This window comes from Cynocephalus volans, chromosome 1, assembly GCF_027409185.1.
Source record: "Cynocephalus volans isolate mCynVol1 chromosome 1, mCynVol1.pri, whole genome shotgun sequence".
NCBI lineage: Eukaryota > Metazoa > Chordata > Mammalia > Dermoptera > Cynocephalidae > Cynocephalus > Cynocephalus volans.
In genome coordinates this window covers 135,884,910-135,898,816 of record NC_084460.1, presented here as the reverse complement: position 1 = coordinate 135,898,816, position 13,907 = coordinate 135,884,910, and the positions used below count along the sequence as shown (strand labels likewise).

Below are 13,907 nucleotides of genomic sequence, written 5' to 3'. Positions count from 1 at the left end.
GCTCAGTCACTCAATTTTCTGCCTGCCCTGCCTTGCCAGTGAAGGCAGCGCCCTCCTCAGCTGACCCCAGGAGGGGAAATATTCTGCAGCCACATCACCAATTTGCTCCACAGCCCTGACACACAGTTCTATCAGAAAACCTTTTCTTTGTGCTTATGTCAGTTGAGGGATTTTCAGGCTTTTCAGGCTTTTCTTCTGTGAATGGGAAACAATTAGTCATTGCATTGCCAGGGAAGGTTTTCCTATTCATCTCCGGTCTCTTGGAAGCAATTTCTGCTCCACTCATTTTATTCTTTGTTGGAAATAACTGTGTCAAAGTCTAATGCATGGCATCTGCTTTGGAGGCCCTCCGACCTCCTGCAGCTGTGCGCAATGGCAGCACATGGGTGGCTCCTCCCTAAACAAATCCATTATAAGGGGTTGCAGGGCAGGCTCTACACAGAAGACCCTACATCCAGTGCCATGACACTTCTCAAATTGAGACCAGAGTTCAAACCACTTAACCGGACCTCTCTATATAGGACTTATCCTTGAGACAGCTATTCGAGCATCAGTAAGAAACCTCTGGAGTCTGCCAATGATTCATGCTTCTCATATTTATATCTAAATATCTTCAATATAACCAACTTTTAGTTTCTCCTTCAAAAGAATCCTTTCAACCTTTGACAAGGTAGTATTTATTGTTGGCAACCCTATCAACTTAACTACCAGGGTTATTAGTAATTCATTTATAAATGAGAAAGAAGGCTAGGCATACACTCAATTTTTAAAAAATAAAATGATAGTGCCTGTCTGTGCTAGGAAGTGTGCTTAGTGCTTTACAGGCATTCTGTGAAGGGTACTAATGTCCCATTATCCAATCTCCTTTAAATGCTTCTCCTAAAGCCAGGGCTCATTGAAAGACTGTGTGTTCCTGGGAAAATCTCAATAAGGAAGCTGAGGCCATCCTGTCCCTACCAAATATTCAGTTCAGTGTTCTTTGTCACTCTGCCACTTTGCTAGTAAAATTAGGGCAGTGGCCTCTACACTGAATCAGAACAGCTGTTTATGGACCACAGAAACAGCAACATCCTTTCTGTGTTTTAGGACAGAATCAGGAATGAAAAGCAGAGAGCTGGAGAGCAGGATTCTCACATTTGTTCTCCTTCATGCCTCGAGCTTAAACATTTTCCCACAGGTCCCCACATTGACATGGTACAAAGTCACACACTTATCTATCATGGAAAGAGTTCACTCAGAATTTCAAGCAGATCCATCTGTGCTTTGTTAAATCATCTTTGCTCCATGGACTCTTGACTATTCTACACAAGTGAATCGAGACCCCCAAAGCTCAGAGCTTGCAAGTTAATATGGAATTAAGCATTTGAGAAATATGAACATGATGTGCATCTCACTCAAATGCTTAGGACTTCATACTACCTAGACAAGTATAATTTATTTAAAGTATAACAAGTAAAATATGGGAAGACTGTGTTGTTTTTTTAAAAGTTTTTAATTAGAAAACAAGAGATTTCTTGTTATACGTACACATGCAATAACATGAGCCCTAAACAAATATTATTTATGAGTTAGAACAGTTGAATATCTGCCGTACCTTTTTTTCAAACTCTTTTGCTTTAATCTTGAGTTTATTGACTTGAGATTCTGCTATGTCTGCCCTTTCCTTTGCTTCGTTCAACTCATGTTGCTGCTTCTTATACTTGGAAAGATATTGATTGGCTTGTGATTCCTAGAAAAAGAAAAAGAAATTCCTGTTCCTACATAGTTATTTTTTTTTCCTGCTCTGACATGAGAAAGTTGAAAAATGTAAAAGGAATCTAAATTTCTGAGTAGTGAATGGAATAGCAAATTTCGGTATGATTTATAGAGATTCAGACTTTCTAGTAGGCACGAGATCCATTTTTAACATTACTCCCTGGAAATTCTGAACCTGCTCAGCAGTTTCCACCAACTGGATGTAGTATAGCTTTCACAGACTTGGTACATGATAGAATAACCACAGTTGTTTGTTTTGTAATCAGTGCAAAATTCTATTCTACCTGTAGGTGAGGGGAGCTTGTCTTTAAAATTATATAGGTCAACAGGTAGTTATTAGTCATAGCAGTGTCTTAGCCCAAAACATTTAAACAATCAATTCAAAATCCCTCAAGAGATAATATTATTAGGGATAAACCAATATATATGGAACTTATCAATTACATTCCCTGTAGCTATGGATACTAACCCATAGATGGTAAGTACATTTTAAGTGATGGTGGTTTTGTCCACAACCATATCCAGGCTCATCAAAAAAAAAGTGTGAACTGTGTTGATGTTCACCCAGGTTTGGTGGGGAGGGAGGTCCCAGGGTGACTCCCCTGCCAAAAGTGTGCCTCACCTACATGATACCCTGCTCTTACTAGGATCATTCCTTGTAGTGCATGTGTTTGGGTGTAACCACAAGGTTGAGGGAGAGGGCTCTGGCTTCCTGCAGGGAAAAGTAGCACAAATTTTTACCATGGGTGATAATTCTAAATTGAGCAAAACCAGAGAATGAGCAGACTGTAAGCAGAGCTGATCCTCTCTGACAAGCTGCTCGCCTAGCTCGGGCCAATATCTGGGAAATCCATGAGGCTGCAACTGTCCCAGGCACTCACTGCTGTCTCGACTTGCTGCTTGTAACTTTGCATTTTCAGCTGAAGTTTATCCATCAGAGTCTGCATCCGGCCCAGGTTTTTCTTGTCTTCCTCTGCCTGGAATGCATAGGTATGTATGTGAAGAGGATTTGAAGGATTCAGCAGTCTACACTGGGCATAGCCTCATGTGAGGGAGTAAAGGTTAGGAACCTTGATTAAGCATCATCTGAGAATTGTGATTTGAAAAATGGGTTTGATTCTTCTTGTCCCAAGTCCTAAGAAATTAAACACTAAGCAATAAGAGTCATTTCTCCTGATCCACCACAGCACACCCCCAGACTTTGCTGAAATGGGTGTTAAAGCCACTAGGTTCAATTTGACCTTCAGCCTGTCTATCCCAACTATGCCACACCTGCCTAAGGTTTCTTAGTAGGAATAAAGTGCATTATTACAAAAGCCTCATAGGCGAAACTTGAAACCAATTGCTCCCCAAACCAAACAACTCTTCCCTTGAACAGGGCTAAGTGACCCTTGGCTTTGGGTAATGGAACTATAGGAAAGCTAGGTCTTCTGGAATACAGATGTGGGCATCAGTGGAGAAAATGAGGAAAATTCCACAGGCTGTGGGGATATCCTCATTGCTTCAATTACAGTCTGGCTTGGGCTGGAGCAAGGAAATCTGGAGGGACAGTGTTTCTCATATGTGCTCTGTGGACCTTGAGTATTCTGAGGAGAAAGGAGGGAAACAACAGGTAGATAGGGCTCTGCATGCCCCCCTTTTCCCACACCCCTTTAACTGGAGTGTTTCCCTTTGGAGCTGTTAAACTTCCCAAAGGAAAAAAAAATATCCCCGTCTGCTGCGGGTTGAAGTACGGGTTTAATCAAGACCTACCCCAGCTGCTCAAATTGTTTTGCTAGCTCTATCTTACCTATTGTACCAAGTATCCACTCCTTTGGTGGCTTTCATGTACCCCCCCCCCCGCACCCCACTTACCTGTCACTGCCACTCACAACCCCTTGCACTCCAACCAGGCTCATCTCCTCCTGTTCTCCACAGCCCCCCTGGTTATTCCCTCCTCTGTAGGTTTGGCCAAGCTGTTCCCATCACCTGCGATACCCCCAACCTTAAAGTACAATCTGACAGTAGATAAGTCATTACTCATTTTAAGCTTACTGAGGTGGCAATGAATAGATAGAGACCAACCTGGTTGGGGAACTGAGTCGAGTCTATGTTTTAAATAAAATCCCTTCTCTGTTTTTGTCTGCTTATCCCTCTACTTCTCAGGTTTATGAAATCTGAAGATGCACAGAATCACATTTACAGCAAATTCTAAACTCAACACACCTTTAATTGCTAATAACCACTTTCCTGAGCAGAGAGAGTTGGTAAAGGAGGCCACATAGAAGAAAACTGACAAAAGCTAGAAGTGCTTGCTGATGTTAGTGATGTCCCTCACATGGGGGAGGGGGGGCGGGGGGCAAACCTTTTCATGTTAGGCCAGGTCCACAGCTCAGAGGCATTAAGTAACTGTGATAGCTATGGCTGTGCAATTCTCAGATTTCCCTTCAAGGAAAGAACTTGCCATTCAGCTGCAAGGGATACAGTTACTTGATAGCCTCTAACTGCTAAGCCTTTGGGATCTGTCACAGCATCAGCACTGAGGCCACACACTTCCCAGGCAGTCCCTGGACAATAAGAGTTATTGCTCAACATGGGACTCCTTTCTGGGCAATCTTTGTTCTGGAAACTTGCTCAGAGCTGCTCTGCACTCTGAAGCTTGCTCTGCCCTTTATCTTTCACAGGTGTTGCCTCCAATAAATGTCCTATACTTCTGACTCCATCCTGGCACCTGGTTCCTGGAGAAACCACCCAACATATTGACTTAACCAAATTTTGTTTCTTTATCCCTTAAAATAAAGATACTATATTCTTGATAAGATTTGCAAGGATTGAATAACACACAGATTCCTGAATATAGGAGGCAGTCAAATATAAACTAAAGCAGGTGGGAGGAGCGTGGGAGACAGAGTGTTGGGAAAATATAGGAAAATGGTCAGGGCCCCTCAGATGGTCAGAATCTTGCCAAGCATTTGATGTAAATATGCACTTGTGCCAAGGTGTTCCTTGGTTATTTTCTAATGTAATTGTGTGTGTGCACCCAGGTGTTCCTGGGCTGTGGATTTAAGTATAAAGGATGAGTGGCACTGATCCACGCCACCCCCCACCCCTGGTGCTTCTGGGTGGGGGCTCATGGGGGGGACGCTACTGCTGCTGAAGACTGTTGATGCTGCCAGCATCCCCGGGACCCCCTGAGAGGCCGCCACCGCTGCTGCTGCTGGAGGCTGTTGTAAGCTGCTGCTGCTGAGAACTGAGCTTGGGTTGTCTTCCAACAGCTCCTGGGATCTTTCCCAATTACCTAGCATGGACCTGCATGTGAGGGGTCTGGTAACCCAGCCTGGCATGTGAGGGGTTTGTGACCCAGTCCGTACAATGGGTTTGAAGGGTCTGAGCCCTGGCCCTAACAATACAAATGGAAACTTAGTATAACTAAAATAACAAAAACATTTTGGCTTTAGTTATGATTTGCCTTACTTGACAACTGGCGTAGTCCCCTAGCTTTACACAAAGAAACTGTCTTTACCTTCTAAAACAATTACAAGTTCCTGCTTTATAGCACACTTTCCTAGGCACTGCAGAGGGAAAATTGGATGTGTTTCCAAATGCTAGAGGAACATAAAGGAGAAGATAAATGCTCAGTGGGGACCAGCCTTAGAACTATTGTGAAGTGGGGTCACATTTGATTCCCTTTCCAGTGAAACAATCTTCTCAGAGGGTTTTGCCTAGGAAAAGAAAACCATATTTGTTTCCTTTTCAAAATGACATTTTTGAGTGGCACTTATGAATAGGCTATATAACAAACACCCTGTCTCGTAGTCCTGATGGTTATTTTGACGTTAAAAGAAGACAGAGTGAACTGACTTAATACTGACCTTGAGTATTTCAAAACCAGGTATTAATATCAAGAAATGTGGAGGGCCCTCTAATGTCTCTTCCAACTTACAAGGTCTAGACTAATATCTTGTTTAAGTAGGTGCTCACTAGTTACCTGATTTGATGGCAGAAAATCATTGCATAATTGAATGGATCTATTCTGAGCATGTGCAGACACTTGGAAATTAAGAAATGCATCTTTGTACTAATACATAAGAAACACTAAGATTAATGCAATAAAGAAACAAAGATAAGATACGATAGAACAAGAATGCATCCCTTGCAACAATGAAAACCAAAAATAGTACAATTTTGGTGTTCTATAGTGAAGTTGTTTACAGAAGAAAATAAGAATAATCAATGGAAAAGTAAAAAGAAGAAAAACCCAGATATGATTAACAAGCAGCATTTTGTTCCTTCAATATGGATGAGTTCTCACACTCCTCAAGAGCAGAGAATAGCAAACTTTCATGTTCCCAGACTGTTTCCTTATTAGCCACACACACCATGGACTCACTCTACCGTGGCTTTGATAGACCTAGTGTGGTCTAAAGAAGTGTCAGACTAACTCATCTTAGGAAAAGAACCACTTGTGTAGTAATAGAAGAACTGTGCTAGTAGCTCATTTCATCTTAATTAGCCCGAGATGATGCTTCTAAAGTGCTCTGCTTGCTTATTCACACTATGCTTCCTTCTGCAAGGGAGGAGGACTCTGACGTCTCTAGCAACTCAGCCTCAGCAGTCAGAATCAGGATGGGCAGATCTGGCATTAGTACTGTCAAAGGAGCTATAAAGATGGGTACCTTGAATGAGTTTGCCTTTTTATTGGAGTAAGCTATACTGTGCAGTGTGAGAGGGCTAGAAAGTAACTTTTGGCATCTGTGTTCAACAACTGAACTATGTGCAGCTACTGTGTGCCCAGAGGGTGCAAGGACCTAGAGGAGAGGACAGTACAGCACCCCTGCTATGAGGGAATCTGTGTCGACTCCACTGGAAAGAAAAGGAAGAAAGGGAGATGAGGAAATGTAGATGAAGGATTATACTGTTACTTCAGAAATGCACTATTACTTGTAAGAAGTCTGCCCACCTCTTTTGATTATTTGTTAGTCAACAGGTTAGATTCAGAAAGCTTTAGAGAGGCCTCTCTTTAGTATTTGCTGTTTCCTCCTGGCACCAGCAACAGAGTCCTCAGTGGCCTTGAGTGTTTGTACAACCAGAAAATAGGAGTGGAAATATCCCCTGTTCCAATTTAGTCAGTGTCCCATGCAACCCACTGGCTGGGTAGCTGCCCGAGCCTCTGCCAGCCACTTCATTTACACCTTGTTCTCACTCAGCCTCTCACAGGAAGGCATCTTTCTGAAAGTGCTGCAAACACTGTGTGTGAAAAAAATAAAGACAGTATAAATAGCTTTTCACTTCTAATTGCAATTTGCCACTCACATTTTGTTTCCTGAGAGTTCTGAAAAGGGACCAACCCACACCACTAATAGCACAGGAGCCCAGGAAGGGTGAGTCAGTGACTACTGCTGAGAAAGAGCAAAAGTAGAGAACTTCAGGAGCCCCAGCAGGCGTCTGCAGGGGAGAGCCCAGCCAGACAGGGAACGGTGTCCTGGTGTACCTGATAGGTCAGCTCTTTGACACATCGCTCAAGTCTGCGGGATCCCCTCTGGGCCTCCACATTGCGACAGATTTCGCCCTCCAGTTCACCTTCCAGTTCACGAACCTGTAACCAAACCAGGACCTCAGACCACAAGCTGGCAGCAAGGCTGACAATGTTTTTGCTAATTGGCATGAACATTTGAAATAGAGTGCAAGAGTCAAGGGAAGATGGGTCCGCTGTCTTTCTGGCAGTGATTACACAGGGCAACCTCTCTGGGAAAACTCCCTCACCAAAAGCGAGTTGGTTGAACTATGTGAGTTTATGAAAGGACTGTTCAGACTCTGAAGGATGTGAAAGACTAATTTATGCAGAGGTGATAAGCTTCCCTTCTTAAGGATCACACCCACATCCACATGCGTGTGTACGAATGCACGTAAGTATACAGAGAGTAAGCTATACGTAGCACTATCTCACCTTAAGCTTCTTTCTCCATGTTCATCTCTGACCCTCTAAAGAAAGCAGCCTCTGGGTCTATGTCACACATATGTCACACATAGCCCTGCTTTGTGGGAGGGCTATAGGGCCATGCAAACAAGGTTAACATGCACTCATTCAACAAAGAGGCATGCTACACAGCACAGTGCTAGGGATACAGCAGTGAATACAACAGAATCTCCTCACTGTACACACATACACTCTAACAAGGGGAAGCAGACAAGCAATGTAAAATAGAGAATATGTTTGACGGTGATAAGTGCTATGGAGAGAGAGGTCAGGAAAGGGGGAAGACTGTTGGCTGCTGCTCCCGCCTAGGGGGCTCTTCCTCTGCCTTTTCCCTGACTCGAATGCCACCTTCCCCGCAAGGACGCCCTGACTACCCTTCTAAAATTGCAAAACCCAGCGCCCTGAGGCGTGAGTGTGCCTGGGCCCTCTGACCCCGCCTCTCACCCCTCCCCCACTCCTTCCCTCCCTGTTCTTCTGCAGAGAGGAGGAGGGGACGAGGGACAGCAGGTGTGCAAGTTCCTGGTGGATGAAGCCTATGGAAAAAATCCCTCTGCACACCTATCACGGGGGAACTTAACACACAGTTCTGTCTGTCGGGACCTGAGCTAACAGAGGCCCCTCTACTGTTTTAAGGACGTGTTTTATTTATTTATTATTTATTTTTTAAGTGATTAAAACACCTCAGGGGAAAAACTACTTTACTAAAGCAAATCCTAGACCTCATAATTTCTCCTATAAACACTTCTTTACGTAGTTCTAACAGGTAATAATAGTATTATGATTATGCTTTTAAGAAAATGAACCATAATTCCTTAGTATCATCTGATATTCAGGAGCTCATTGCTGCTGAGCTATCATTGGTCCTAGGCCATAACAGTGAACAGTGAGCTATTGGAAATACAACAAAATCCTGCAATCTTAAAGTTGAATTGGAAAAATCAGTATCATTTATGTACATTTTAGAGAAAAATCCATTTTCTTTGATTTTATGCCTATGTGCTTTTTCTCTTATACTAAAAATCTTGGTTCTTGTACATGTTCTTGAATAAATAATTACATTAATCTTATTGCTAGTGGCAATAAGATATTGTCATTTTGAAACTATAAATGCAATTTGCTTTTTTTTTTCCCTGTTTTTTGTTTTTGTCCTTATGATACATTCCATGAGGGATATACAGATAAAACACTATGTTTAAAAGTCACTGGGAATAATTCTTTGTGTATGTTTTATGCCCTCAACTTGATAAATATAGGCTTCTTTGTTTGATTCCGTTGGTGTTAAAATTTTAGGGGTTGCTAGAGTTTTTTTCTCTTTGATTTAAATTTGTTCTTTAATTATGAAATATGTAAATGATTTATATGATTTTGCAATCAAAACAACTAAACAAGGTGCATTCAGAAGATCTAAATCACATCTCTGTGTTCTCCTCCTATGGGTAGCCATTTTTATTAAGTTTTGATTTATTCTGTCACCATTTCTTTTTGAAAATATAAGCAAATGTGCACATGTTTTCGTGTTTCTCCCTCTTTCTTGCACAAAAATGTATACTGTATACATTGCCTTTGCCTTTTATCATCATTTTCCTGCTAGGTATGATCTCCAGGAAATATAGAGCTCCTCCTCATTCCTTTTTAATCAGCATGACTGTATGCATATACCATGAACGTACAATGGTATTCCACTGTATGGCTGTACCATGAATGTACAATGGTATTCCACTGTATGCATATACCATGAATATACAATGGTATTCCACTGTGTGCATATACATACCATAAATGTACAATGATATTCCACTGTATGCATATACCATGAATGTACAACGGTATTCCACTGTATGGACATACCATGAATATACAATGGTATTGCACTGTATGGACATACCTTGAATGTACAATGGTCTTTCACTATAAGGCTGTACCATGAATGTGCAAAGGCAATACCTTACTTTTCAGAGGCCCTCTTGAACCATCAAATCTTAATTGAATACTCTTTCTACTCTTGTAGCATTTGTTATATATCCTGTATATAGTCATTGAAATTGATTCAATAATTTTAAAAATCTTATTTTCAGGATAGGTTACTCCTTGTTTTCAAGCTCCCTGAAGGCAGGTAGTAGATCATTTCTGACAGTCCTTACTATATTTTCACTGAGTCTTTCTTGATTATTGATTTAGTTGTTTCCCCTCTCCTTTCTCTGGCTGTTAGGAAATGGGCCTTCTCTACTGAGGAAAAAACAGGGGCCAAGGCACACAGGGAAGACTGCAAGGGTGTGTTTGGAAACAGCAGGCAGCCCTGGCTGTGGAGAGTCCAGAGCTGATGCGGGTGAGAGAGGGGAGATGCATTCTCACTTAGCAATAAGAAGGGAGGCAGATTTCACCAAGTCCAACAAAACTCCTGTCTGATGGCCCAAAGTCAAATGAGAATGAATGAATATATTGAGATCTGATGCTCTTAAAGGTCTGAATGTGTTAAAAACAAAAGTGATGAGGGAGGAAGGGGATATTGAGTGTGACACTCCAGGACAGTAAGGCCTTAGACTGGGGGTTGCTAAATCCCCACGGTTACCCAGGCAAACTCCTACCCTGGATTCTAGTTTCTGGATTTGCTTTCTACTCTCCATCAGTGCAGTCTGCTCAGCTTCATCCAGCCTTTTTTGTAAGTCTTTAATTGTCTGCTCCATATTCTTTCTCATCCTCTCCAAGTGGGCATTGGTGTCTTGCTCCTTCCTCAGTTCTTCTGACATGTTTGCTGCCTAGAAAAGAAAGAACAGAATGGAGCTATTCAAGCAGCCAGTTGACGTTAACATTTCTACCCATGATCTTCAGTTCCTTGTCTGACTGGACACCATGACTTGCCTCTGTATATTTAATCTCTTCCCACTGGACTCTCCCTAAACTCTGCCACCCTTGAGCTTGTTAACAGTAAGGAAATAGAAATAGCAGCAGCTACAGGAGATTGGGGTGAGGAGTGGTGGAAACAGACCAAAAATGAAGTACCATATGAACATTATTACACAACACCTGTACTGAATGAAAAATGACCAGCTGAAGCAATGGCTTTTAATTGAATAAAGCACCAGGACATCATACATTATTGAATAAAGTAACCAGTGTCACATGATGTACCAGGAAAGGTGTGGAGGAGTGCTTATGAAAATCGTTTTCACATCTCCCTTCTATAATTCTGTGATTCACTACTACAAACAAGTTTAGGCTCCAGGAATTTGGCAGTAACAGATGCTCTCGCTGCCAATAATCTGGCACAAGGAAGGTTAATTGTGAAGCCTGCTCTTGGCTTTGGCTATATGTACAGGGCTTGGTGTCTCAATGCAATTATTAAGAACTGTTTCCTGAATCTCTCAGTGCATTTAATGTAAGAACACACCCTCCCAGCCAAAGCTTCTCTGTCTATCTGGTTACCAACCATCTGTAGAATTTAAGTGTGAGACTTCTGTGCAGATGGTGAGGGCAAAGAATAAATTACATTCTGCTACGTGGGGTTGGGACTCAGAGCTAAACTGTTGGTGAATTGGAGGATGGGGAGAAAAGGCAGTGAGTTCACTTTTCAGCATTGTCAAGAAAATCTTATAAAGGCGAGGTGAAGCAGATAGCATCTTTATAATGTGTGATTGCATAAACTCACCAAGCAGAAGAAGCTCTTTTTATTTCTTTCTATCTATGCAGATTTTCATAAATGCTATGCATATTATCTCTCCCTTGGTCATCAAACATTTTAAAGTTTTCACACACCTCTTTTCCATCACAGAGCAGAAGTATGTGCCTTGATACAAAATGGCTGCGTAATCGGCATGCTTCTCTGTTCTTAGAGGGGACTGATTCTATAATGACCTGGTGGCTGGGATTTGGTGCAAAGGTTTTGTTTAGTTTCCCCAGTGCTAAATAACTTGAGCAAATATAGACACAAGCTCTTCACCTCTTTTGAAGTTTAAAATGAATAATGTAAAATCTAATTGAATGTCCTGTTTCCTCAATTCCCATGCCCTCTTTAGCAAGAGGATCAGCTTCTCCCCACATAGCAGGGTCAGGGTTGTGCGTTGGATGGGCTGCACAAAAGCCCTTGATGGGAAAGGATGAGCAGGGGCTGAAATCCAGCTCAAGCCCCACTCAGCAAGCTCTGGGACCTGCAAAGCTGGCCTTCCACACAATAACCCCCGCCCCCCACTAGTACTTTTTGCTCAGTGGTGCCTTTTGCTTGCCATGCCCTTAGAGAGAAGTGCGGCATCTGCCCACAGGGGGCAGGTAGAGGGTGGCCTTTCTCCAGTTCCCATGAAGGCACAGTCAAGGTCGGCCCCCAACCCTGAACTTAGTGTACTTGGGAAAAGTACCACCATCAACAACTTTAAATTTGCAAATAAAGAAGGTACACCAGTTCTGAAACCTTCTTTACCAACCAGGTTTTGCTACTCAAGCAGTAATATGGGTTGTAAAAGATAAGTGAATTGAACATTTTTCCAGATCATTGTCGTAAAACCATTACGAACCCTAGGAAAATAGCTATTTGTAAAGAAGTACAGGAAGAATTGTCATTAGGCACTAGATACATTGATTCAAAAGTGGAAAGTGGCTTAACTTAAAAAAAAAACAAAAAACTTGCTTTCATAAGGTTTTGCTTATAGCAATTCAACTGCTCCTTTTCGTTGCCAAGGGTAGGTTGGGGGGAAGAAGCTAATTAACCTAATTGTTCAAGATGGGAACAGGGAGGCAGAGGGGTCAAGCTAACCTCCTAGCTATATGGGGAATCGATGGAATCCTATTTGGCTGCAGAGTTGTCCCTGCCCCTTGGCTACTGGTCCAGTGAACTCTGGAAGCCAGGACTGAGCAGGCAGACAGTGGACCTACCTCAGTGACTGCCTTCTTGGCCTTCTCTTCTGCATTTTGACACCCCTGCACTGCCTCTTCGGTGTCTTTCTGCAACCGGGCAACATCAGCCTCCAGTTTCTTCTTCTGGCTGAGGAGGCTTGTGTTCTAAGGAAAAGCAGCATTCCTGTTAGGCAAGTTGAAACCAGCAATGCGAACGCAAGCTGGTCTGTTCAGGACGTGCAATGGGCATCAGCTCTGGCCAGCAGCAAAGTTTATTATCGTCAGCCACATTCAGTTAAGCAATACTTCCAACCCCAGGAGGCTTTGCCATCAAAGACATGCTTGAATGGAAAGAACTTCATCCATTAGAGCTTCAGGACTAAAGAGATGGCAGCCTGAATCAGAAAGGAGAAATGGATCCCAGGTAACCTACAAGCCCCAAACTTGTTTGGTTTTCAACTTGTTGAGGAACATGTTTTTCTGCCTTTTGCTCTTTGATGTGGTAGAATTGAGTGTCCCAGAGCAGAAATCAGGGTCGACTGCAGCTATCTGGGAGCAGGGGTTTAGGGAATAAAAATCAGTTCCCAGCATGCTGCTCTAGGAAGAAAAAAATTTTCTCTTTATATCCCTTCTTATCTTACAGTGAGCAGGAGGTAGGGAAAGTAGTTCAGAGTGAGCTTCATACCCCAGCCCTTAGGACCCCCCATTAGGACAAGGATTCTTTGTGTTCTGTGGCTGGTGCTGCCCTAATTCTTTCCTTCCTGAGCTGCAGCACTAAAGGCCAGAGCTCCTTTTGCTGCTATTTGGTCTGTGTTTGAAGCACAGCTTTTCTGAGGGTGTGTAACCTTAGCATAGAGAGTGCATATAAAAAGCACAGGTTCTTTATTTTTTATTTCTCCTTTCACTTTATCCTGTCACATTATCCTTTCACTTTCCTCTGGTAGTGCCTCTCTCAGTGGCAGGATTAAGCCTTGGAAATAGAAAGACATTGCAGCCTCACAGGTTCTCCCCTGCTTCTCCATGGCATGCAGCATCTTCATCTAGGCTGCCATCCTCTGTCCTTATGGAAAGCCAGCCCCTGTGCACTCAGGCTTTCCTTTGTCGTGGGCTGGGATCCAGAGGTGGATAAATGTATTTTCCTGGAGTGTTTTCTGGATGCCCACTGCACATAACTCCATAGAAACTTTCTTTGTAAAGGAAGTTACGAGTATAAATGCTGATTTGCTTATACATAGAATCATTTAAAATCTGCTAAGGTGAAAATGGTTAAAACCTTTGCAAGCTGAGTTACTCTCTAATTGGTACCTTTTTAAGAGGAAAGAGATCAGGAGTATTTTGCAAGAGAGTAATCCAGATTGTCATAACTCAGGCT

The 13,907-nt window shown here is 42.5% G+C and overlaps 1 protein-coding gene across 1 annotated transcript in view; it reads right to left on the bottom strand.

Moving 5' to 3' along the window:
- The window catches only part of MYH15 (myosin heavy chain 15), a 130,598-nt gene that overhangs the window by 276 nt on the left and 116,415 nt on the right, over positions 1–13,907 (bottom strand). The window contains exons 36-40 of the mRNA XM_063092013.1: positions 12,575–12,700; positions 10,297–10,467; positions 7,226–7,330; positions 2,637–2,732; positions 1,595–1,729 (exon numbers count right to left, since the gene is read on the bottom strand). Coding sequence (XP_062948083.1) covers positions 1,595–1,729; positions 2,637–2,732; positions 7,226–7,330; positions 10,297–10,467; positions 12,575–12,700 — 633 coding nt within the window. The remainder of the gene's footprint in view (positions 1–1,594; positions 1,730–2,636; positions 2,733–7,225; positions 7,331–10,296; positions 10,468–12,574; positions 12,701–13,907) is intronic.